Below are 26,708 nucleotides of genomic sequence, written 5' to 3' on the forward strand. Positions count from 1 at the left end.
AAGAGAGTGTGCTGAAATGGTATGGACTTATGGAGAGGACGAGTGAGGAGAAGTTGACTAAGAAAGTACACATAGTAGAAGTAGTGGGACCCAGGAAAACGTGGAATCCAAGGAGGAGGTTGAAGGATGAAGAGAAAGATTACTTTGAGGGTTCTGTGGCTGTCTATGTAGAAGGGCGTGAGGCAAGCAAAGGATAGAGAAAATTGGATCGATGTGGTAAACAGTGGGCGACAAGCTGTCAATGGACTGAACCAGGACATATAAAGCGGCCGGGGTAAACCATGGAAGGGTTTGGGGGGGGGGGGGCTGGATGTGGATAGGGAGCTGTGGTTTCGGTGCATTACACATGACAGCTAGAGAATGGACGTAAGCGGATGAAGCCATTTCTTCATCTGCACACCAGGTCCTGCCTTGCTAACACAGAAAACGGCCATCTCTTCGATGTATATCAACTGACTGTTATATTTCTCTCTTGTGTCTCCCTGATGATGTGATTATTACACGAAAGTGCACTTGGCAACTTATCGTGTTTCATTTTCCCCGTGGAGTCATAGGAATATATATATATATATATATATATATATATATATATATATATATATATATATATATATATATGCCTATCCCCTATTCTCCCCTATCCCTGGGGATAGGGGAGAAAGAATACTTCCCACGTATTCCCTGCGTGTAGTAGAAGGCGACTAAAAGGGAAGGGAGCGGGGGGCTGGAAATCCTCCCCTCTCATCATTTTTTTTTTTTAATTTTCCAAAAGGAGGAACAGAGAAGGGGGCCAGGTGAGGATATTCCCTCAAAGGCCCAGTCCTCTGTTCTTAACGCTACCTCGCTAACGCGGGAAATGGCGAATAGTTTGAAAAGGAAAAAAATATATTGGCCGTTGGACCCCTTTCTCGTAAAGGCCCTGGAGTTATTCCAGGAAAACTTTCTAGAAGCTTCTGTAGCTCCAAGGCTGCGCTGCTTCCAGTATCAGGGCAGTGATGTACACACTCCATGCGAGGATTTCTCTGACGAGTCGGTTGTACCCCCAGTGATACACCCTCGCCATACGTGACTCATACAAGCGGAATATATATATATATATATATATATATATATATATATATATATATATATATATATATATATATATATACATATATATATATATATATATATATATATATATATATATATATATATATATATATATATTTTTCTTTCTTTCAAACTATTCGCCATGTCCCGCATTAGCGAGGTAGCGTTAAGAACAGAGGCCTGGGCCTTTGAGGGAATACCCTCACCTGGCCCAATTCTCTGTTCCTTCTTTTGGAAAATTAAATAAAATGAGAGGGGAGGATTTCCAGCCCCCCGCTCCCATATATATATATATATATATATATATATATATATATATATATATATATATATATATACGTTGTCTCCCGTGTTAGCGAGGTAGCGCAAGGAAACAGACGAAAGAAATGGCCCAAGCCGCCCACATACACATGTATATATATACACGCCCACACACACACACACACACACACACACACACACACATATATATTTCAACATATACATACATATACATACCAAGACATATATATACATATACACATGTACATATTTATACACGCTGCCTTCATCCATTCCCGCCGTATGTGTGTGTGTGTGTGTGTGTGTGTGTGTGTTATCTATTCTCTTGTTTATGTTTATGTCGAACGAACAACGAAGCAGCTCATGTCATTGGCCAAGAGGAAGTAGTCAACAAAGCCAGGCAGCCAGGCAGCAAAGGCCGCTCCTGTGGGGGGAGTCGACCCCCCCACTTTTACCCTCGCCCCATCGAGGGAATTCCCGTTTTCTTTCTCCTGGGGACGCACCACCGCCACCATGACTGGGAAAATTTGGATTTTTACTTTAACCTTTCCAGGTCAACGGTATTTGACCTCCTTGGCCTTTGACATGACCTGTGAGGGGGGGGTCAGGTCTTAAAGTCGAACAAGGGTATTCGTTTTGTTTTCCCCGTAGGATCGTACCGTCGTGCTCAAGGGTCGTACGTCGTGCTCAAGGGTCGTGCCATCGTGTTCAAGGGTCGTATACCGTCGTGTTCAAGGGTCGTACCGTCGTGCTCAAGGGTCAGGTACCGTCGTGCTCAAGGGTCAGGTACCGTCGTGCTCAAGGATCGTACCGCCGTGCTCATGGGTCGTACCGTCGTGCTCAAGGACCGTACCGTCGTACTCAAGGATCGTACCGTCGTGTTCAAGGATCGTACCGTCGAGCTCAAGGATCGTAGCGTCGTGCTCAAGGATCGTACCGTCGTGCTCAAGGATCATACCGTCGTGCTTAAGGATCGTACCGTCGTGCTCAAGGGTCGTACCGTCGTGCTCAAGGATCGTACCGTCGTGCTCAAGAGTCGTATCGTCGTGCTCAAGGATCGTACCGTCGTGCTCAAGGGTCGTACCGTCGTGCTCAAGGGTCAGGTACCGTCGTGCTCAAGGGTCAGGTACCGTCGTGCTCAAGGGTCAGGTACCGTCGTGCTCAAGGGTCAGGTACCGTCGTGTTCAAGGGACGTGTACCGTCGTGTTCAAGGGTCAGGTACCGTCGTGCTCAAGGGTCGTGTACCGTCGTGCTCAAGGGTTGTACCGTCGTGCTCAAGGGTCAGGTACCGTCGTGCTCAAGGGTCAGGTACCGTCGTGCTCAAGGGTCAGGTACCGTCGTGTTCAAGGGTCAGGTACCGTCGTGCTCAAGGGTCGTACCGTCCTGTTCAAGGGTCAGGTACCGTCGTGCTCAAGGGCCGTACCGTCGTGCTTAAGTGTCATGTCATTATCTACTAATAGATCATTTCCTCTATCTATCATGGCTTCTGCAGTCACGCCACGCCAATGTCTCAGATCACCAGGAAATTACCCTCCCCCCACCCTCCGTCATCATCCCCTCCGCAGCAGTAGCTAAGTTAGGATAGGTTAGGTTAGGTTAGTAAGGCTAGGCTAGGTTAGGTTAGGCTAGGTTTGGTTTAGGTTTAGGTTAGGTTAGGTTAAGTTAGGTTAGGTTAGGTTAGGTTATGCTAAGTTAGGTCTAGGTTAGGTTAAGTTAGGTTAGGTTATGCTAAGTTAGGTTTAGGTTAGGTTAAGTTAGGTTAGGTTAGGCTAAGTTAGGTTTAGGTTAGGTTAGGTTAGGTTAGGTTAGGTTTCCTCCGCCTCCCCTCCCCCCCTTCCTCCACCCCCCTCCCATTCCCCTCCTCTCTCTCTCTCTCTCTCTCTCTCTCTCTCTCTCTCTCTCTCTCTCTCTCTCTCTCCCCTCAGTGACTCCTGTTAACCCCTCTCCTTCCTTCCTTCCTTCCTTCCTTCTCCCTCACTCTCCCCCCCCGCCGCCGCCCCCCACCCAATCTCTCCCCCACCCCCTCACCCTTACGACTCGTCAACAACAGAACAACCCCCCCTAAACCCACACACCCACCCCTCTCCCCAACACACACACACACACACACACACCAGGAAACGCAGATCTAGCAAATTATCGCTACCGTATTAAAGAGCACGAAGGACAATACAATGTGGCTGCCATGTATATACTGTGTGTATATGTGTGTTTGTATATGTCTTAATGTTGGACACACACACACACACACACACACACACACACACATACACACACACATATACACACACAGGGGCGAGGCAGTAGCACTAGGCACACGGACAGTCTCGACAGAGAACTTCGCACGGCAAAGGAGTCCCCATTTCCCAGCTACTGGACGAAGCGCAGCCCTGTGTTGCAGGAGCCTTTGGAAAGACGTCCTGGGTCATACCAGAACCAGTTCTCAGGAAGAGTTCGTGGCGTAATTATGAACAAACATTATTCTCTTTATGTCCAATGTGTCACGTTTTGACGGGCGACCTACACAGCAGCTTCGGGACTGCGCTACAATCAGGAGCAGGGTAATGATGGACTTTTCTCGAATAAGAAGTTTCCTTGACTACATTGTACTACTCCCAGTGTTTACAAGTCTTGTTGAAGGATTCACTCGTGCTGTAACTCTCTCTCTCTCTCTCTCTCTCTCTCTCTCTCTCTCTCTCTCTCTCTCTCTCTCTCTCTCTATCTATCTATCTATCTATCTATAAATAATCCAAGGACTCCTGTCATAACGTTCTTGCATCTTCGAGGCTGCGCTCCAATCAGGGGCCAGGAAGTGATGGATTCCTTCGGAGCGAGAAGGCGGTCTCCATGACAAATCTCTCTCTCTCTCTCTCTCTCTCTCTCTCTCTCTCTCTCTCTCTCTCTCTCTCTCTCTCTCTCTCCAGACGACGATGCAACCTTCCCAAAGGTGACCGTGTAAAGTCTTGTATATATATATATATATATATATATATATATATATATATATATATATATATATATATATATATATATATTTTTTTTTTTTTTTTTTTTTTTTTTATACTTTGTCGCTGTCTCCCGCGTTTGCGAGGTAGCGCAAGGAAACAGACGAAAGAAATGGCCCAACCCCCCCCCCCCCATACACATGTACATACACACGTCCACACACGCAAATATACATACCTACACAGCTTTCCATGGTTTACCCGAGACGCTTCACATGCCTTGATTCAATCCACTGACAGCACGTCAACCCCTGTATACCACATGACTCCAATTCACTCTATTCCTTGCCCTCCTTTCACCCTCCTGCATGTTCAGGCCCCGATCACACAAAATCTTTTTCACTCCATCTTTCCACCTCCAATTTGGTCTCCCTCTTCTCCTCGTTCCCTCCACCTCCGACACATATATCCTCTTGGTCAATCTCTCCTCACTCATTCTCTCCATGTGCCCAAACCATTTCAAAACACCCTCTTCTGCTCTCTCAACCACGCTCTTTTTATTTCCACACATCTCTCTTACCCTTACGTTACTTACTCGATCAAACCACCTCACACCACACATTGTCCTCAAACATCTCATTTCCAGCACATCCATCCTCCTGCGCACATCTCTATCCATAGCCCACGCCTCGCAACCATACAACATTGTTGGAACCACTATTCCCTCAAACATACCCATTTTTGCTTTCCGAGATAATGTTCTCGACTTCCACACATTTTTCAAGGCTCCCAAAATTTTCGCCCCCTCCCCCACCCTATGATCCACTTCCGCTTCCATGGTTCCATCCGCTGACAGATCCACTCCCAGATATCTAAAACACTTCACTTCCTCCAGTTTTTCTCCATTCAAACTCACCTCCCAATTGACTTGACCCTCACCCCTACTGTACCTAATAACCTTGCTCTTATTCACATTTACTCTCAACTTTCTTCTTCCACACACTTTACCAAACTCAGTCACCAGCTTCTGCAGTTTCTCACATGAATCAGCCACCAGCGCTGTATCATCAGCGAACAACAACTGACTCACTTCCCAAGCTCTCTCATCCCCAACAGACTTCATACTTGCCCCTCTTTCCAGGACTCTTGCATTTACCTCCCTTACAACCCCATCCATAAACAAATTAAACAACCATGGAGACATCACACACCCCTGCCGCAAACCTACATTCACTGAGAACCAATCACTTTCCTCTCTTCCTACACGTACACATGCCTTACATCCTCGATAAAAACTTTTCACTGCTTCTAACAACTTGCCTCCCACACCATATATTCTTAATACCTTCCACAGAGCATCTCTATCAACTCTATCATATGCCTTCTCCAGATCCATAAATGCTACATACAAATCCATTTGCTTTTCTAAGTATTTCTCACATACATTCTTCAAAGCAAACACCTGATCCACACATCCTCTACCACTTCTGAAACCGCACTGCTCTTCCCCAATCTGATGCTCTGTACATGCCTTCACCCTCTCAATCAATACCCTCCCATATAATTTACCAGGAATACTCAACAAACTTATACCTCTGTAATTTGAGCACTCACTCTTATCCCCTTTGCCTTTGTACAATGGCACTATGCACGCATTCCGCCAATCCTCAGGCACCTCACCATGAGTCATACATACATTAAATAACCTTACCAACCAGTCAACAATACAGTCACCCCCTTTTTTAATAAATTCCACTGCAATACCATCCAAACCTGCTGCCTTGCCGGCTTTCATCTTCCGCAAAGCTTATTATCCCTGGGGATAGGGGAGAAAGAATACTTCCCACGTATTCCCTGCGTGTCGTAGAAGGCGACTAAAAGGGGAGGGAGCGAGGAGGCTGGAAATCCTCCCCTATGGTTTCTTAATTTTCCAAAAGAAGGAACAGAGAAGGGGGCCAAGTGAGGATATTCCCTCAAAGGCTCAGTCCTCTGTTCTTAACGCTACCTCGCTAACGCGGGAAATGGCGAATAGTATGAAAAAAAAATATATATATATACAAATAGGTGTGCATATATAAATACATTTAGATAACACTAGAGGGATAAATATCCAGGTTGGACAATTACGTATACACGACAAGAAAGAAGGAAGGAAATAGCCTCACGTATCATAAACAAGAAAAAAAAAAATGTAATTTGGTTCCAAAAACAATTATAATTGTTTCTACGATCGTACAGACTCTTTATCCGCGTCGTGCTCTACACAGGATGAGAATGACAATCAGAACCTGGATATAAACACACACACACACACACACACACACATATAGAAAATGCGGAGAGAAAACGAGACGCTAAAGAAAAGAAAACAATTCCCTATAATTACCTATAACTAAACTAGAGTTTACTCGCCTTTTAAAATGATACCCCCCTTCCCCCACCCCTCCCCCCTACCCCCCCTAATTGCGGATCACGGATACTCTTTATCCGCGTCGTGCTCTACACAGGATGAGAATGACGATCAGAACCTGGATATAAACACACACACACACACACACACACACATATAGAAAATGCGGAGAGAAAACGAGACGCTAAAGAAAAGAAAACAATTCCCTATAATTACCTATAACTAAACTAGAGTTTACTCGCCTTTTAAAATGATACCCCCCCTTCCCCCACCCCTCCCCCCTACCCCCCCTAATTGCGGATCACGGATACGCCCTAGGAAAATTCCCCTCCTCCCCCCCCCCACCACCCCACCACCCCAAATCAGCGCGTATTTCCCCTAACTCGTCCTTTAGGGTTTATCAAAAGAGAGAGTTTCACAACCCCCCCCCCACTCCACCCCACCCCGGTAATTCCTGTACGTAAATGTAACTCGACTTCCCTAAAACATTAACACTGATATATATATATATATATATATGTATATATATATATATATATATATATATATATATATATATATATATATATATATATATTTTTTTTTTTTTTTTTTTTGCCGCTGTCTCCCGCGTTTGCGAGGTAGCGCAAGGAAACAGACGAAAGAAATGGCCCAACCCACCCCCATACACATGTATATACATACGTCCACACACGCAAATATACATACCTACACAGCTTTCCATGGTTTACCCCCAGACGCTTCACATGCCCTGATTCAATCCACTGACAGCACGTCAACCCCGGTATAACACATCGCTCCAATTCACTCTATTCCTTGCCCTCCTTTCACCCTCCTGCATGTTCAGGCCCCGATCACACAAAATCTTTTTCACTCCATCTTTCCACCTCCAATTTGGTCTCCCTCTTCTCCTCGTTCCTTCCACCTCCGACACATATATCCTCTTGGTCAATCTTTCCTCACTCATTCTCTCCATGTGACCAAACCATTTCAAAACACCCTCTTCTGCTCTCTCAACCACGCTCTTTTTATTTCCACACATCTCTCTTACCCTTACGTTACTTACTCGATCAAACCACCTCACACCACACATTGTCCTCAAACATCTCATTTCCAGCACATCCATCCTCCTGCGCACAACTCTATCCATAGCCCACGCCTCGCAACCATACAACATTGTTGGAACCACTATTCCTTCAAACATACCCATTTTTGCTTTCCGAGATAATGTTCTCGACTTCCACACATTCTTCAAGGCTCCCAGAATTTTCGCCCCCTCCCCCACCCTATGATCCACTTCCGCTTCCATGGTTCCATCCGCTGCCAGATCCACTCCCAGATATCTAAAACACTTCACTTCCTCCAGTTTTTCTCCATTCAAACTCACCTCCCAATTGACTTGACCCTCAACCCTACTGTACCTAATAACCTTGCTCTTATTCACATTTACTCTTAACTTTCTTCTTTCACTCACTTTACCAAACTCAGTCACCAGCTTCTGCAGTTTCTCACATGAATCAGCCACCAGCGCTGTATCATCAGCGAACAACAACTGACTCACTTCCCAAGCTCTCTCATCCCCAACAGACTTCATACTTGCCCCTCTTTCCAAAACTCTTGCATTCACCTCCCTAACAACCCCATCCATAAACAAATTAAACAACCATGGAGACATCACACACCCCTGCTTTGTCGCTGTGTCCCGCGTTCGCGAGGTAGCGCAAGGAAACAGACGAAAGAAATGGCCCAACCCATCCCCATACACATGTATATACATACAAGTCCACACACGCAAATATACATACCCATACATCTCAATGTACACATATATATATATACACACACAGACGTATACATACATACACATGCACACAATTCACACTGTCTGCCTTTATTCATTCCCATCGCCACCCCGCCACACACGGAATAACATCCCCCTCCCCCCTCATGTGCGCGAGGCAGCGCTAGGAAAAGACAACAAAGGCCCCATTCACTCACACTCAGTCTCCAGCTGTCATGCAATAATGCACCGAAACCACAGCTCCCTTTCCACATCCAGGCCCCACACAACTTTCCATGGTTTCTCCCAGACGCTTCACATGCCCTGATTCAATCCACTGACAGCACGTCAACCCCGGTATACCACATCGATCCAATTCACTCTATTCCTTGCCCACCTTTCACCCTCCTGCATGTTCAGGCCCCGATCACTCAAAATCTTTTTCACTCCATCTTTCCACCTCCAACTTGGTCTCCCACTTCTCCTCGTTCCCTCCACCTCCGACACACACACACACACACACACACACACACACACACACACATATATATATATATATATATATATATATATATATATATATATATATGTCTGGGTATGTGTATGTATATGTGTGTATATTGATATGTATATGTTTGTATATGTGCATTTATGGGCATTTATGAATATACATATACATATATACATTCCTGGGGATAGGGTATTCCTGGGGATAGAGGAGAAAGAATACTTCCCATGTATTCCCTGCGTGTCGTAGAAGGCGACTAAAAGGGAAGGGAGCGGGGGGCTGGAAATCCTCCCCTCTCTTTTTTTTTTTTCCCAAAAGATGGAACAGAGAAGGGGGCCAGGTGAGGATATTCCCTCAAAGGCCCAGTCCTTTGTTCTTAATGCTACCTCGCTATCGCGGGAAATGGCGAATAGTATGAAAAAAAAAAAATATATATATATATATATATATATATATATATATATATATATATATATATATATATATATATATACACGCAAATATTTTCCTCCGCGTGGATAACATTTGCAAAAGAAAAGAAAAATGATAAACTTGTAAGAAACTTGGCGAAGTCTGAGGATTGTGAAAGAAAACGGAAGACGTGAAAATAGCTTCAACAAACATGTTCATATAAAAAAAAAACCCGCACATATGCAAATTTACCAATGCAGTTTGGATAACCTCCAGGTATCCCTCACTACCTTAAGGTCTCTGCTCTTTGACCTGACCAGGGCCAGATAAGTTTAAGGGCCAAACAACGTGATGTGAGGGTCGTACCGTCGTGTTCGAGGGTCGTATACCGTCGTGCTCAAGGGTCGTACCGTCGTGCTCAAGGATCTTACCGTCGTGCTCAAGGGTCAGGTACCGTCGTGCTCAAGGGTCTTACCGTCGTGCTCGAGGGTCGTACCTTCGTGCCCAAGGGTCAGGTACAGTCGTGCTCAAGGGTCGAACCGTCGTGTTCGAGGGTCGCATCGTCATGCTCGAGGGACGTACCGTCTTGTTCGAGGGTCGTACCGTCGTGTTCAAGGATCGTACCGTCGTACTCAAGGGTCAGGTAACGTCGTGCTCAAGGGCCGTACCGTCGTGCTCAAGGGTCAGGTACCGTCGTGCTCAGGGGCCGTACCGTCGTGCTCGAGGGTCGTACCGTCGTGCTCAAGGGTCGTACCGTCGTGTTCAAGGGTCGTACCGTCGTGCTCAAGGGTCGTACCGTTGCGTTCAAGGGTCGTACCGTCGTGCTCGAGGGTCGTACCGCCGTGCCCACGGAGCTGGTAGTAACAAGCACACCAGCCTATCAATAGTTCAGGTGGATCAGCGGTCACCCGCAAGGCATAAACAAGTGGGCAACCTACATGCGGCCAAAACTAGACTATTGTAAATGAGGGGAAACGGCATGGAGGACGAAATCCACTGAAACGTACCACAAACACGAAAACAAGTCAATTGCATATATATATATATATATATATATATATATATATATATATATATATATATATATATACGTACATATACACATATACATACACATACACAGACATATACATACACACACACACACACACACACACATACACATTATCTCGGATAGCAAAAATGGGTATGTTTGAAGGAATAGTGGTTCCAACAATGTTGTATGGTTGCGAGGCGTGGGCTATGGATAGAGTTGTGCGCAGGAGGATGGATGTGCTGGAAATGAGATGTTTGAGGACAATGTGTGGTGTGAGGTGGTTTGATCGAGTAAGTAACGTAAGGGTAAGAGAGATGTGTGGAAATAAAAAGAGCGTGGTTGAGAGAGCAGAAGAGGGTGTTTTGAGATGGTTTGGGCACATGGAGAGAATGAGTGAGGAAAGATTGACCAAGAGGATATATGTGTCGGAGGTGGAGGGAACGAGAAGAGGATATGTGTCGGAGGTGGAGGGAACGAGGAGAAGAGGGAGACCAAATTGGAGGTGGAAAGATGGAGTGAAAAAGATTTTGTGTGATCGGGGCCTGAACATGCAGGAGGGTGAAAGGAGGGCAAGGAATAGAGTGAATTGGAGCGATGTGGTATACCGGGGTTGACGTGCTGTCAGTGGATTGAATCGGGGCATGTGAAGCGTCTGGGGTAAACCATGGAAAGCTGCGTAGGTATGTATATTTGCGTGTGTGGACGTATGTATATACATGTGTATGGGGGTGGGTTGGGCCATTTCTTTCGTCTGTTTCCTTGCGCTACCTCGCAGACGCGGGAGACAGCGGAAAAAAAAAAAAAAATATATATATATATATATATATATATATATATATATATATATACTTTTTTTTTTTTTGTCGCTGTCTCCCGCCTTCATTGGACCAGTCGAGGAAGTATTTCTCGAACTGTGGTAATGTATAACTCTTACATAACTGGTGTATCAACATCATGCCACACACACACACACACACACACACACACACACACACACACACACACACACACACACACAGACTTCTCCAAAATAAACTTTTAAAATGAGACCGGATGAAGAGTTATAACAAGAGAGAGAGAGGCAGCTTGACCTGCACCGGTGGAGCAGGGTCATTGACCTCCTAACTAGTGGTATCACAGATAAAATCAGGGACGGGGGGGGAAGGGGGGGGATGGCAGGAAAAACACTGGCTTATAATCATGGCGGCGACTTGGAACATTCATACGAGAAATATATTTACCAGTAAAACGCTATGATCAATATATATATATATATATATATATATATATATATATATATATATATATATATATATATATATATATATAAAGAGAGAGAGAGAGACCAGATGGCCTTCCCGTGATAGCCCGCTTGTTAGAGCAAAAAAAAGGAATATTTAAATTACCACCAGTCCTTTGGGTTAATAAAAATAAAACCTTTCCGCACGACGAAATATTTTACGGGTCAAGGAAAAACATCCTACTTTTGACCTCGTCAACAGGGCGTAAAGCGTATATTCGCCATTTCATCCAACGCTCGGGGGTCGTGTTTATAAATAATCAAAAATTCTTTAAGCTTGTAAATAGCTGTTGTTGGCAACACGTATTCCTAATTGCAGAACAGGTTTGGTACTTCCCTCCTCAGAGATGCACGTACGGAGAATAGAACGCTATCATTCTCAAATCGTTTTTTTTCTTCTGAGTTTCGGCAACTTTTTGTTCATTCATGAACGCGCCTCCGCCATCTTGGCACCAGCGTTACCAATCGAGACAAATAACGATCAAGCGTAGCCAACATCAATTTTTTTTTTCTTCTCTTTCCCATCGCTCTGCATGGTGAACCTACATCATATATTTTTCCAATCTTTGTCTAATTTCGTCTAATTTCACTAATGTACTTAGAGGAAAAAGACGACACCAAATGAACTGATAAGTATTTGTTTCACAAAGAAGAGAAAAGCTGGGGTTGGTTGTGTATGTAGGAAATTAACTACGTCATTGGGAGGGTAACTGGCAACTCGACATGGCTAAATAAGGTAGGAGGGTCGCCTTCCCTTTAACGCAGTGCTTTACTGGACACCGTTACTGGCGGTGACCGAGGGAAGCCTGCTTAACAACAGCTTCTACCACCACCACCCTGTTCAACAGGTGAGTTAACTGTAGACGAACTGGTTTATCACACGATCAAATGCTGGAGACACTCATTAGAAGGAGCGGGGGGAGGGGGGAGGGGGGTTGGTGTTTGACCTGGACGCATGCGGCGTTGCGTCCGTGAAGGCGCCGCATGCGGCAGTGCTCTTAGGGAAAGCGGGCGTTCCGCCCCCCCCCACCCACCCACCCACCCACCCCCTTCATCTTCCCTCCACAAGACTCTTAGCGAGACGAGGGTTCGACCCCCCCACCCCCTCGCCCCTCCCCTCCGCGAACGTACCACCATTTATCTCCAACATTTGACAAGCCAAACCATGGTTCTCTCCGCCTCCCACGTAAAAGTAAGACTGTGGTGTGGTGTGTGGTGGTGTGGTGGTGGTGTGGTGTGTGGCGGTGTGGTGGTGTGTGGCGGTGTGGTGTGGTGTGTGTGTTTATATACATTACGTGCAAGGGAAGAATGTGTTACTACCACAATCTGAGCGAAGGCTCAGTTGACACTTAAATTTGGCGCTAAGTGTGATGTGGCTGAGACGTTTTATATATATATATATATATATATATATATATATATATATATATATATATATATATATTCCCCGAGGTTGATGGTGGTGGCCAGCCTCTACCCATATATATATAGTGAAAGGAACGTTGCGAATTGTCATGACGGGGTGAAGAAAACGTGTCGCCGGTAGCCAACATTTGAAATTTCTATTTTTGAAAATTTAGATTTCTTTTTTTTTTTTAGCATATTCGGTATATTTTTTCCCCCTAAGCTGACCAAACTGGTATGTTATCTTAAACCTTTTTTTTTTTTCTTAATGATCCGGGTAGTCTAAAGACCAAATCTGCTTATTGCTTGCTACAGCTAGGCTCTGTGTCGTGTGGTTTCCATCTTGGTTCTACGTGGTTCGTGGAGAGGTTGTATACCCGGGAGGTGAGGCGAAGTTTAAGGTGGAGCGGACGATTCTGTTTATATGGGTTATATTTCAGGGTCCCTGAGAGGGGTATGTTTTTGGCTGGCTTAGCTAGTGATGGGGCCATGATATACGGTTTGCCTTCGTATATATATATATATATATATATATATATATATATATATATATATATATATATATATATACACGAACAAAAGTGCTTATGAACCGCGCACCTTCATAGCCTAGCGGTAGCGCTCCCGTCTGTTGCACAGGGGTCCCGGGTTCGATCCTGGCTATTGGAGGTTTGTATGATACATATATATGTACATACTTAGCACTTCCCCCCCCCCCCCGTCCCTTCTAAGCTACTTCATAACCAGTAACCTACCCACAAAAAAAAAAAGTTCACCCCAGCTTCAGTCTTCATCTACCTTTTCTTACACATCCCTCCACACATACACATACACACACACATACACACTCGTCAAACAAATTCACATCATCAGGTAATACACCCCCCCCCGACCCCCACAGAGTGTGTGTGTGTGTGTGTGTCCACACTTCCTGCCAAACTCTTCAATTTACAAACATTCCCTCAACACTTAACAAAACCCTCATATCGCAACCTCCACACTCGAGACACTTTACCTGCCAGAAACACACATTACTTTATGACTTTTTAGTTTTGCTAAGCTGTTGATTTTAAGGAGGGAATTAGATAAATGAAAATAAAAAAAAGTACTACATGATAAATCTAAGAAGAGATTGCATTATGAAAATACGGTAAAACCGACACAAAAGACAGTGTTTCAACGAATGGTTGGAGAAATCCACAACAGCACGGAAATATCATCAAATTGAAAATGAACCCAGAATTTTGAGTGTTTATAATCTACATATGTCGCTCTACTAGGCTTAATTTTGGCGCGTAATCGTTACGATAACATAATTCTCTTCGAAACTCTTTTGTCATTCAAATATAGGTGACCCGGACCTTGCCTGACTTTATTCCTAAAAAAACACAAAATCAATTTTAATCTGGATTTACCCATGACTCGTGTGAAGTGTCGTAGTTAACGTAACCTTCATCTTCGCCTAATAACCACACTATGATTCATTGGGATTACCATGCATTACCTGCATGCCATTCCAAACATATATATATATATATATATATATATATATATATATATATATATATATATATATATATTTTTTTTTTCAAACTAATCGCCATTTCCCGCGTTAGCAAGGTAGCGCTAAGAACAGAGGACTGGGCCTTTTTTGGAATATCCTCACCAAGTCGTGTTATGTGAGATGTGCCAAAATCATTAGCCTGAAGACATGTTTAATTCTAGCTTGTACTTTTAGCCTGATGGAACCACAAAATATATATTTAACGAGATATAAACGGCAAAGATATATATCAAAGTAGAGACATAAACTGCAAGAACTTTTCAACCACAGATATAAATGGCAAGACATTTTATATTCCTGATATATAAACTGCAATGATATTTCAAACCAGATATATGAACTGCTCAAGCATTTTAGAAACATATAAACCGCCAGACATTTTCAAAATCCAGTTGCATGAACTGCAAAAAATATTTTAAACCAGATATATGAAGTGCTAAAACCATTTTAGAAACATATAAACCTTAAAGCATTTCAAAATCCAGTTGCATGAACTGCAAAAAAAATACTTCAAACCAGACATTTTCAAAATCCAGTTACATGAACTGCAAAAAATATTTCAAACAAAATATATAAAGTGCTAAAACCATTTTAGAAACATATAAATCGCAAGACATTTTTTATCCCTAACGAGTGTGTGGACGAAGGTAAACAGGTTCCTCATATTATACTAACAACCAAGAAATCCACCGTAAAATACTGTGTGCTTTCAAAGCACAACCTTGCTAATAAGCTGAGCCAAATAAAACCTTCACTGAATTACCTACAGCTGCAGGAGGAGGATGACGCCTTCTTCTTCCACACTGGCCATAAAAAACTTAGGATAAAACGAGTGAGATAAAACTAGGACATTAGAAACAAAATACTAAGACTTAGGGAAAAAATGGTGATACCAGGCAAGACGACAATCAAAGAATAGTGAATGGCTATCGAGTCAATGTATAGAATAGTTATTCGTAGCATATACCTCCCGGAATATACCGAAAAAAAGGAAAAACTAAAAGTTGAATGTGATCCCCCAAGAACGCCACCATGACAGCCTGCCACTCGACCCTACACCCACCCCTATATCAAGGTCTACATGGCCTCCCTCAGGTGATATCCCACGTCTCCTCACGTTTGAGATGATACAATGAGGTTGCCTTACCTCACTGACGTGGGGTCACGGCTGCAGCCGATGATCGTTCCTTAATTAAATCAAATAATGTCCTGAGCGGTGGGGCCATGTCAACAAACACCTGGCTATTACCTACTGTCCCTTCCTCGGAATTGATGCCAGCTATAGCCAGCATCTCGAAAGAGAATATTTACTCTTCGTATTTTAGCTGCTTTATATAAATACACACATATTTTATATATATATATGTATATATAATATATATATATTTACATATATATATATTATATTAGATAGAAGTATCAATAAATGGAGGCTTGTAGGTATCTGGCAGCCCAGGTGAACGAGGGAGGCCAGAGCGAGCGGCGGAGCCTGACTGGCTGACTCAGGGTAGTCAGTTCTCAACTAGACGTCGTTCGTTTAGGACGTACGACGATCTCGGGGTTCTTTCTGTAACGCCTGCAGTGTAGGAGGTAAGTTCGCCACCCAGTATTACGACTATGATTCCCGTTACAAGTTGTCCGTGATGGAAACCAAAGCGTGGACATCGCCATGTTGGTCTCCATTTCCCGCCCTCGAACATGGAGGGGTAAGAAATGTAACCTTGTGAGACTCGGGAGGAATTACCCACCTGGGTATGATGGTTGGTTCACCTTGTAGACAGTCGGAAGGCGAGTGGTGGTTTGAGTCGCCTGCCCCCCCAAGTCTACCGTGTGTGCCTTCTGCAAGGAGTAAGCTTAGAGCACTGAGGTGGTGGGAGTGGTTGAAGCAAAGGTGCATCTTGGTTGGTTGAGGTCGTAGGTCAAGTGTGTGTGTGTCTGTGTGTGTGTGTAGTTCGACCCCATGACGCGTCTCAACGACAGTTAAGAATAATCTTGTGTCTTGTGGTGGACCTCACGGTGAACCACGTCAATGATACATGATTGTATTTAATTTCAGCTGTACTGTAACTGTGGGGATTATTGATTTGTTATTGTTTACGACTGTATTTGGGTAAGGGTGTTGCTGTATTTATAGTTGGTATTATTATTACCCGTAGCCACTGTTCTGGGGTTGAACTACCGGGTGGAAAGGGATGAGTTGATGTCTCCTGTGTTTTCCTCTTACGTTACCTCCTCCCCTCCTGCCCAAGTTCACCTCCATCTTTTAGGACCTTAATAAATAAACAATATTATTCATGACTCAAAGTATTATACAGATAGCAGGGTTATTATGCCTATGGTAGTAGCGAAGACTTGTAGTTAAGGCAGTTCTACAAGACTGCACCACGTTAGCTTAACGATGACCAAATGGTCCACCAGTCGATGTTACCTCACCTCCTCCTCCTCCTCCCTCCTCCAGCAGGAGATCCTCCCTCCTCCTGCAGGAGATCCTCCCTCCTGCAGCAGGAGATCCTCCCTCCTGCCAGCAGGAGATCCTCCCTCCTCCAGCAGGAGATCCTCCCTCCTGCAGCAGGAGATCCTCCCTCCTCCAGCAGGAGATCCTCCCTCCTGCAGCAGATGACACCTATGCCTCACGTCAGCTAGGGTTGGTTGGCCTTCACCGGGGGGGTAATTTCCAGGATGGATCCATTGTAGTAAATCCCGCCTGGTGAAGTTGATGTAATTGAGTTTTCCCCCGAGATAGTAGAGGGTGTGGTTGGGGTGGGGGGGAGGGAGTCGTGTGTGTGTGGGGGGGTCGTGTGTGTGGGGGGGGGTCGTGTGTTTGGGGGGGGACATTAGATAAGTGTAGCACTATCATGAATCCTTGAGGACCGGATTTTCCAGTTACAGCGGAATTCCCATGTTATGTAGGTAAGGTGTGGTACCTTTCTAAAGTCCACAGGTAACGACGCCTTGTTCTACCTTAAGGACGCGTTAGTGTAGAACTCTGGTTCCACCTGCAGCTATCTATTTAAGGAATGTTAACTTGGTCATGGTATGTTTATTATAAGGTAGATCAAGTGGCAGACCTACTTAAGAAACCTTACCTAACCTAGCATGATTTTATTATAAGATAGATCAAGTGGCAGACCTACTTAAGAAACCTTACCTAACATAGCATGATTTTATTGTAAGATAGATCAAGTGGCAATCCTACTTAAGAAACCTTACCTAACCTAGCATGATTTTATTGTAAGGTAGATCAAGTGGCAATCCTACTTGAAATACCTTACCTAACCTAGCATGATTTTATTGTAAGATCAAGTGGCAATCCTACTTGAAATGCCTTACCTAACTTAGCATGATTTTATTATACGATAGATCAAGTGGCAGTCCTACTTGAAATACCTTACCTAACCTAGCATGATTTTATTATACGATAGATCAAGTGGCAATCCTACTTGAAATACCTTACCTAACCTAGCATGATTTTATTATACGATAGATCAAGTGGCAGTCCTACTTAAGAAACCTTACCTAACCTAGCATGATTTTATTGTAAGATAGATCAAGTGGCAATCCTACTTAAGAAACCTTACCTAACCTAGCATGATTTTATTATACGATAGATCAAGTGGCAATCCTACTTAAGAAACTTTACCTAACCTAGCATGATTTTATTATACGATAGATCAAGTGGCAATCCTACTTAAGAAACTTTACCTAACCTAGCATGATTTTATTATAACATAGATCAAGTGGCTATCCTACTTGAAATACCTTACCTAACCGAGCATGGTTTTATTTTTATGATCACCACTGGTGGAACATATACTAATTCCAGCGAATATATTTGAATAACCATAATACTGGAAGAATCGACCCCTCTCTTAATGTCAACTCAGAACTCCCGTTGCTGGGGTTGTGGAAAAAAAAAATGTTTTTGCTTGCATGTATGTGTTTGCCTTTATAGGCATATGTTGTGCGATTGTATATGTTATTTATATGTATGTGGCCCTATGTGCTCCCATGCTGAAGCATGATAATGAATGGAAGGCTCGTGGGAGTGTATGTTCATGTGTGTGAATCTGTGTGGTGAATTAGGCCGTTGGGGATCTGCAATTACAGGTGGATGTAGCTAATATGTTCGATGATTATAGACTTTAATCACGAGCCGGGAATCACTCATGGGTAGATATGATGCCATGGCAAAGATTGTAGGTTGATGGTTATGTAACTCGTAGATGGCTCCGGGAGTCGAAAAGCTGAAAGGCTAGTTAGCCAAACGAACCAGCCAATCAGGCAGGCTGGAAATAGTTAATGTATTCGTGGGACGTAGTTGGAATGTTGGTGCGCAATTGCCAGGTAGAATGCCAATTACAGTTAATGTGAATACGAGGTGCGCGTGCGTGTGACCTTATATACACCAGGTTAGCGAAGGTGACAACAAAGTTCACTCCCTGTGCCCTTGAGCTGTGCACGTGGATGGTGCACGTGACGGGGGGGGGGAGATGGTGCACGTTACGGGGAAGATAGTGCACGTGCCGGGGGGGGGGGAAGATGGTGCACGTGACGCGGGGGGAGATGGTGCACGTGACGGGGGAGAAGATGGTGCAGGTGCCGGGGGGGAAGATGGTGCACGTGACGGGGGGAGATGGTGCACGTGACGGGGGAGAAGATGGTGCACGTGCCGGGGGGGATGAAGATGGTGCACGTGACCTAGGGATGGTGACCCAGCCATGGCGTGGTAGGGTGGGAATATCTGCCCCTTAGGGTTTTATACACGCTAACCACCGTTACTTACCTAAAGTCTTTTTAAGACTCGTTAGCTAGGCAATGTTTCCTCTGATGGACATATCCAACACACGTCCCTGACCCAGCTTTCATTCTTAAACCCGCCCCACAAGCAGTCTGGGACCTGCTGCTGCTGCCACCACCACACGATATTGCCCAACCGTCACTCATAAACACTGGACACAAAACATTTTGTCCAACGTAGCCATTATACCGGTATCCAACGACAATGATGTGGGATGCATAGAATTTGCTTTTATATGTCGTTAATTCTTATATATATTTTTTTTTTAGCCCCGTGGGGTCCTCCAAAATTTGGGAGGGTTTAAGTTTTGCAGTGACTATAATATGTTTTAGCCGGTGGGGTCCTCCAAAATTTGGGAGGGCTTAAGTTTTGCAGTGAGTATAATATCTTGTAGCCCCGTGGGGTCCTCCAAAATTTGGGAGGGTTTAAGTTTTTGGGAGTGACTATATTTTTTTTTTTTTTGGGGGAAAGGAACGTCTGATGACTGAAGACCTTATTGGAGTCAACATGGGTTATAGGTGGCTTTGGCTAGAGAGATGAGCCGTGGGGTTAGGCAAGGGTAATGGCTGGGGGGGATGGAAGGGAGTGTTATAATGAAGTCTGTGTTCTAAAAGATGTCACAAGGCAGGCAGGCATTAGGTAGTTCATTTTCATGACCTGTTTGGGTCTCCTGAGGTAGTAGTTGAAGGGGCACAGAATGAGGGAGGTGGCTGGTTGGTGGCTGGTTATTTAGGTGGTGGAGGGGAGGGTGTTGAGTAGTAGGGGTATGTAGGTTATTGGAGAAGGGGGAGGTCGGGACAGGATTTGCTTGGGGGGGGGTAGGTATACACCAACACCCACCCCCTCCTCTTTGTTTCATATACACCATCAACCTTCATCTGTTTCGTATATTTTGTATCCCAGTTGCCATCGCTGGACCAATTTATTCCTTTCCCTTTGAACCATCGAAGTGATAGAAATATATACATACATACATACATACATACATACATACAGAGGAGGAAGTGTGAGGAGTTGGCGGTATTTAAGTTGTACAGAACAACTGAAGCAGACAGAGCCAGTATGTGGGGAGAGGCAGGCATTTGCATCATATCCTCCTGGTGGGTCCACTAACATGCATGTATGTATGTATGCAAACATGTCCATCGACGTCCAAGCACAAGCTTTGTACACAATTCGTTTAAGCGGAAATAAGTCAAGTTGCCATCTCGTAAGAAAGAAATACACACGTATTTTTTTCATGGTCCCAAGAACTGATTTTGCTAGTCATCTCTGTCACGTAATGTTAACTTACTGCATTCTTCCTGATGAAAAAAAAGTTTTCTGTGAAGATTTGTTTAACTTTGAAATTCGTATTGGAAGCGTTCTTTTTTTTTTTTACGGAAAAAAAATTGTTTAAACCATGGTAGTGTCGTCTCGCTGTTGCCATATTCGCAGACTTTTTCTGTCTTAATATTTCTTATAAGTGTCTATAATGTTTTATCATTCTGTGGATGACTTAGAACGGCCCATCTGTTTGGAGTGTGACTTTAATATTCATGTATCGGGGCACCTTTGGCTGCCTTCGAAGAAGAGATTGTGCATAAGGTGTAATGGCGTGTCTGTCTCTTTTACGAACTAGATTATATCATAAGTTATTTTAAAAGATGTTTCGCGGTCTGTTCATCGTCTCACATTATCATCCCCATCATGTTTCCCATCATTCTACTCTTCCATTATATTCCATTCTTTCACCTAGACGACCCAGCAAACAATTGATCTTTTAGATTCTTTTACAGCAATGGTTATTTTATACGAAATTCGTTTACCTTTGGCTTTATCGAAAGTCTGATCTTGTGTCACTGGCTGATGATAGTTGTGTATCGAATTACTGAAGAGAAGGTCTGACCGTTTAAAGCCAAAATGCAAACAGTAAGCTAAAAAAAAAAAATGTAAAATGACGATTTTTGTAGTATTCCGTCTCGAGGGCGTGTGTGTGGGATCCGATGAGGTATGTGGTGTCAAACTGCAACCCCTGGACGGGGGATCTCTGATGGCAGGAGGTGACGGGAAGTTGCAGTAGCGGTGGTAGACCTTCAGCAGTGTCACACTGAGCAGGAAGAGGCAGCCGACACCAGCAGAATACTTAAATGTTCACGGCTGTCGAGGTGGTGGCAGAGAACGGACGAACGAACGAACGGGTCTTTCCCCTCTCCTCCTCCTCTCCCACCTCCTCCTCCTCCTCCTCCTCCTCCTTCTTCTCTTCCTCCTCCTCCTTCTCCTCCTCCTAAGCATGTGGTGGGAGGTAAAGGCTGACAAACCTTCGGGGAGACCCCCCCCCCCCATCTCTTCCTCTCCTCCTCCTACCCCCAGACCTTACCCTGAGCTCCCCTCCTTCCGTCTTGGCTCAGCGTCACTGAGAATCCTGCTGGCTTTTAGAGTCGGGGAGGATTGTACGCGTCACAAATGCAGGTGATCACGTATTGTCTCAGCGGAAACCTTCGGGTCGTTATGGTATAGTTTTTTTTGATGGTCCAGAGGCCACGTGTGTGTGTGTGTGTGTGTGTGTGTGTGTGAGTGTGTGAGTGTGAGTGGTGCCCCTTCTCTCGTAAGTGTGTACCACATCTGTACTTGTTCCTTGTACACACAGCCACGCCTCTGTATCCAGGTGCCTATTTTATTAGCCAGCCCTTACTGAGGGATTTGGATGAACACCTAGGATGCCTGTGGGGCCCCTGCCTAGAGCCGCACCCATTTTTCGAACCCGTGTGTGTGTGTGTGTGTGTGTGTGTGTGTGTGTGTGTGTGTGTGTGTGTGTGTGCATACCTCAGACTGGGTATGTATATTGTATATGTAAGTCGTGTGAGATAACCTCTCTCCAGTTGGGGAGGAGGAAGGGTTGGGGGAGAGGAGGGGATTGGGAGGGAGGAACACAGACGGTCACCCAAGCAAACATTCTTGAGCAGCTGGCAACACTCAGGAGAAAAATGAATTTGATTAATCCCTTCAGCACGACGGTACGACCACTGAGTACGACGATACGACCACTGAGTACGATCGGTACGACCACTGAGTACGACGGTACGACCACTGAGTACAACGGTACGACCACTGAGTACGACGATACGACCACTGAGTACAGGCGGTACGACCACTGAGTACGACGGTACGAGTGTTGAGCACGGCGGTACGATACGACCCTCCCCCCTCCTCGTCCACGACTTTACCACCCTCTCGTCAAGCCTTGGCAACTCTTTTGAGGTTTATAATCCGCTGAGCTGACGTAACATAGTGTAAGATAACCGTACATAGAACATAGATTTATATGACTACTCCAGAGGGGGTTTCACCACCTGCATTTGGTGAGCAGCTGTGGGTGGCACGGTGGACCGACTCCCGCGACTGGGATTCGAACCTGTGCGAAGTCGAGCCCGACACCCCACAGAAGTCAGTTGAGTGTCTATAGGAAAACCGTATCTTCTTCCAGTTGCTTGGAGTGGGCGAGTTATTATATGGTTGGAAATTCAAATTAAACACGTTTGTGTGTGTGTGTGTGTGACGTAAGACAAATATTATGTATTTACTCCAGATATTCTCAATATTTATGTTCACCATGAATACCCCATCAGTCCTAGGATGTTCCGAGCGTGGGCGTGTATGGTTCTGCTGTGGGGCGTGGGCGTGGCCCAGGCAGGACCGGCGGCCGCACAACCCCGTGTGAAGCGACAGACCGACGTGAGCGAAGTAGCGGACGACCTGCTCCTCTGTCTGCTGGAGGCCTCGGCTATTGGGAGCGATGCCTCCGACTGCGACAGCCTTACGACCCCATCCAACCCCATCACCATCCCAAACCCGGGGACAGGCACAACAGAGGCCCAGCCTCCAGTGACGGGCGATGGCTGCGTTTGCGTCCCATGGTGGGAGTGCCAAGATAACCTGGTCACAGCAGGTAAGGATACCTTAGGTTTTAGGTGCATGGCCTTAGGTTTTAGGTATATGACCTTAGGTTTTAGGTATATGGCCTTACGTTTTAGGTGCATGACCTTTTAGGTTTTAGGTACATGGCCTTACGTTTTAGGTACATGGCCTTACGTTTTAGGTACATGACCTTAGGTTTTAGGTACATGACCTTAGGTTTTAGGTATATGGACTTACGTTTTAGGTATATGACCTTAGGTTTTAGGTATATGGCCTTACGTTTTAGGTACATGACCTTAGGTTTTAGGTATATGGACTTACGTTTTAGGTATATGACCTTTCAGGTTTTAGGTATATGGCCTTACGTTTTAGGTACATGACCTTAGGTTTTAGGTATATGGCCTTAAGGCCTGTCTACACGAGCGGGCCTGATCGGCGGGCTTGCCCGTTAACGGGCATATTTGACGGGCAAACGATCAAATTGCCCGAAAGCACGCCTAGCGAAATCACTGAACTGGTGCCCGGTAGCTGGAGTTTCTACCCTGCCAGACGCAAGATAATATCGTGAACCCACAGCGGGCCTTCATCCCACGGCATAGTAGCACAGTGAACATTTAACGATGGCAGCCCAGGAGAACTCTAGTGAGCCACCCACAATTTTTCGGTCTAAAGCACTTACTAGTACTTTGATTTGACCTTCATCGTAAGAATCCATGTTTATGGAATGTGAAGCTGAATAAGTTGACCCACTTGCTAAAAATCGCAGAGTTGCTTCCAGACGAGCTTCAGCTGTAATGCTGTTTCTCATAACTGTGTCTTTCTTCACTATGTATGGGCTCCACCTTTGATAACGAGATGTAAAAAAATGCTTACACTCATCCTCAGGTAATTTCTGAAGTCGTGTTCCTCACTACTTTGTAGTTCATGAAGTATTTTTGCAGTGCTTCCAAACATACTTCTTTTCTTTCACCAATCTTTACACCATATCCTTTTCTTCTTTTTCTTCTTGAGACACAAAGCTATTATCATAGAGCACAAAATCTTTTTCTTGACAATGCTAGGCACCATGGTTCTCGTACCGCACTCCATCCGCTACTGGCAACATCGTCGGGCAGGCCCGGCTGTTCATCACTTCGGTCGTGTGGACAACATTCACGGGCAGGCCCGGCTGTTCATCACTTCGGTCGTGTGGACAACATTCACGGGCAGGCCCGCCAGAATTTGCTCGTTAACGGGCAAACCCGCCGATCAGGCCCGCTCGTGTAGACAGGCCTTTAGGTTTTAGGTATATGACCTTAGGTTTTAGGTACATGACCTTAAGTTTTAGGTGCATGACCTTAGGTTTTAGGTACATGACCTTAGGTGAGTTTTAGGTGCATGACCTTAGGTTTTAGGTACATGACCTTAGGTGAGTTTTAGGTGCATGACCTTAGGTTTTAGGTACATGACCTTAGGTTTTAGGTATATGACAGGTTAGTTTTAGGTGCATGTACCCTCTTTGAGAAAGTCATTGGAATGTATTAGTACTACTAATAATACTAGTGATAGTCATAATAAAAATGACTGTAGTATGAGAGAGAACGAAAGAAAACGATTTTGGGAAAGATAGAAAGAAAAAAAAAAAGAGAAACGCACTCGTAACACATGGGTGACTTTGATGTTTGTTGAGTGTGTGTGCGAGTCTGGGGCGGGACCGATGTGTGTGTGTGTGTGTGTGTGTGTGTGTGTGTGTGTGTGTGTGGAGGGCCCAGCCATCATTTGTGTATGAGGTTATGTGGCACACTTTAAGACGACTTGTATTAGAACTGAAGTTGTTTAGATTGTAACAGTTGCTGTTGATAGTAATTTGGATGAGGACACACACACACACACACACACACTAGAAGCTGAAGTTATCATCATGAAGTAAACTTCTGTTTGTTTCCGTTAGGTGTCACTGGTAGCCGGAAGACTGGGGGTCACTTCCTTAACTCCCATCTTCTCGAGCTTCAGCGCGCATCACTTCCCAAGGTCTTGGGTCATGACCGTGACCTCTTCTCAGCCCAGACCCATGACCTGAGATGTGTATGTTTTTTCATTTCCAGTGCCCCGGCCTCCCCCATCTATGCACACCCCAAGCAGACCACCACCACCCACCTCTCCTACAGTCTTCTGTGGGGAGATTTCTGACCTCCCCTACACCTTTCTGTGGGGAGATTTCTGAGCTCCCCTACACCTTTCCGTGGGGAGATTTCTGACCTCCCCTACACCTTTCTGTGGGGAGATTTCTGACCTCCCCTACACCTTTCTGTGGGGAGATTTCTGACCTCCCCTACACCTTTCTGTGGGGAGATTTCTGACCTCCCTTACACCTTTCTGTGGGGAGATTTCGGACCTTCCCTACACCTTTCTGTGGGGAGATTTCTGATCTCCCTTACAGCTTTCTGTGGGGAGATTTCTGACCTCCCCTACACCTTTCTGTGGGGAGATTTCGGACCTCTCCTACACCTTTCTGTGGGGAGATTTCGGACCTCCCCGACACCTTTTTGTGGGGAGATTTCGGACCTTCCCTACACCTTTCTGTGGGGAGATTTCTGATCTCCCTTACAGCTTTCTGTGGGGAGATTCCTGACCTCCCCTACACCTTTCTGTGGGGAGATTTCGGACCTCTCCTACACCTTTCTGTGGGGAGATTTCGGACCTCCCCTACAGCTTTCTATGGGGAGATTTCGGACCTTCCCTACAGCTTTCTGTGGGGAGATTTCGGACCTCCCCTACAACTTTCTGTGGGGAGATTTCTGACCTCCCCGACACCTTTCTGTGGGGACATTTCTGACCTCCCCTACACCTTTCTGTGGGGAGATTTCTGGTCTCCCTTACAGCTTTCTGTGGGGAGATTTCTGACCTCCCCTACACCTTTCTGTGGGGAGATTTCTGACCTCCCTACAGCTTTCTGTGGGGAGATTTCTGACCTCCCCTACACCATTCCGTGGGGAGAGTTTGGACCTCCCCTACAGTCTTCCATGGGGAGGGGCTTCTGGTTCCTGGCGAGGCCAGCAGTTGTGAGAAATCTCCGGGCGAAGCGTATTTGGCATGGAAAGCTTTTCGGAGCCATTTACTTGCCCGATATGGCGAACGAAGAAGGGTGTGTTAGGGTCGAGTTGGGGTATGTGGACGAGAGAGAGAGAGAGAGAGAGAGAGAGAGAGAGAGAGAGAGAGAGAGAGAGAGAGAGAGAGAGAGAATAAACAGGCTAAGAGGCATAGGGGGGTCATGCTGCAGCCAACACACTTCGGTGGACATG

General features: G+C 45.1%; 1 protein-coding gene across 3 annotated transcripts in view; it reads left to right on the plus strand.

Moving 5' to 3' along the window:
- The first annotated feature begins 12,475 nt into the window (after positions 1–12,475).
- Positions 12,476–26,708, plus strand: part of LOC139751458 (phenoloxidase-activating factor 2-like) — a 53,230-nt gene continuing 38,997 nt past the window's right edge. The window contains exons 1-2 of one of the 3 annotated variants that reach the window (XM_071666883.1): positions 12,476–12,612; positions 23,139–23,458. In XM_071666883.1, the coding sequence (XP_071522984.1) occupies positions 23,146–23,458 (313 nt within the window). In that variant the 5' untranslated portion in view covers positions 12,476–12,612; positions 23,139–23,145. Of the gene's footprint in view, positions 12,613–16,187; positions 16,323–22,519; positions 22,771–23,138; positions 23,459–26,708 lie in introns of those variants that run through there. The other 2 variants (XM_071666884.1, XM_071666885.1) reach the window with 2 other exon arrangements.

The sequence above is a fragment of the Panulirus ornatus genome, chromosome 11 (assembly GCF_036320965.1).
Source record: "Panulirus ornatus isolate Po-2019 chromosome 11, ASM3632096v1, whole genome shotgun sequence".
Taxonomy (NCBI): Eukaryota; Metazoa; Arthropoda; class Malacostraca; order Decapoda; family Palinuridae; genus Panulirus; species Panulirus ornatus.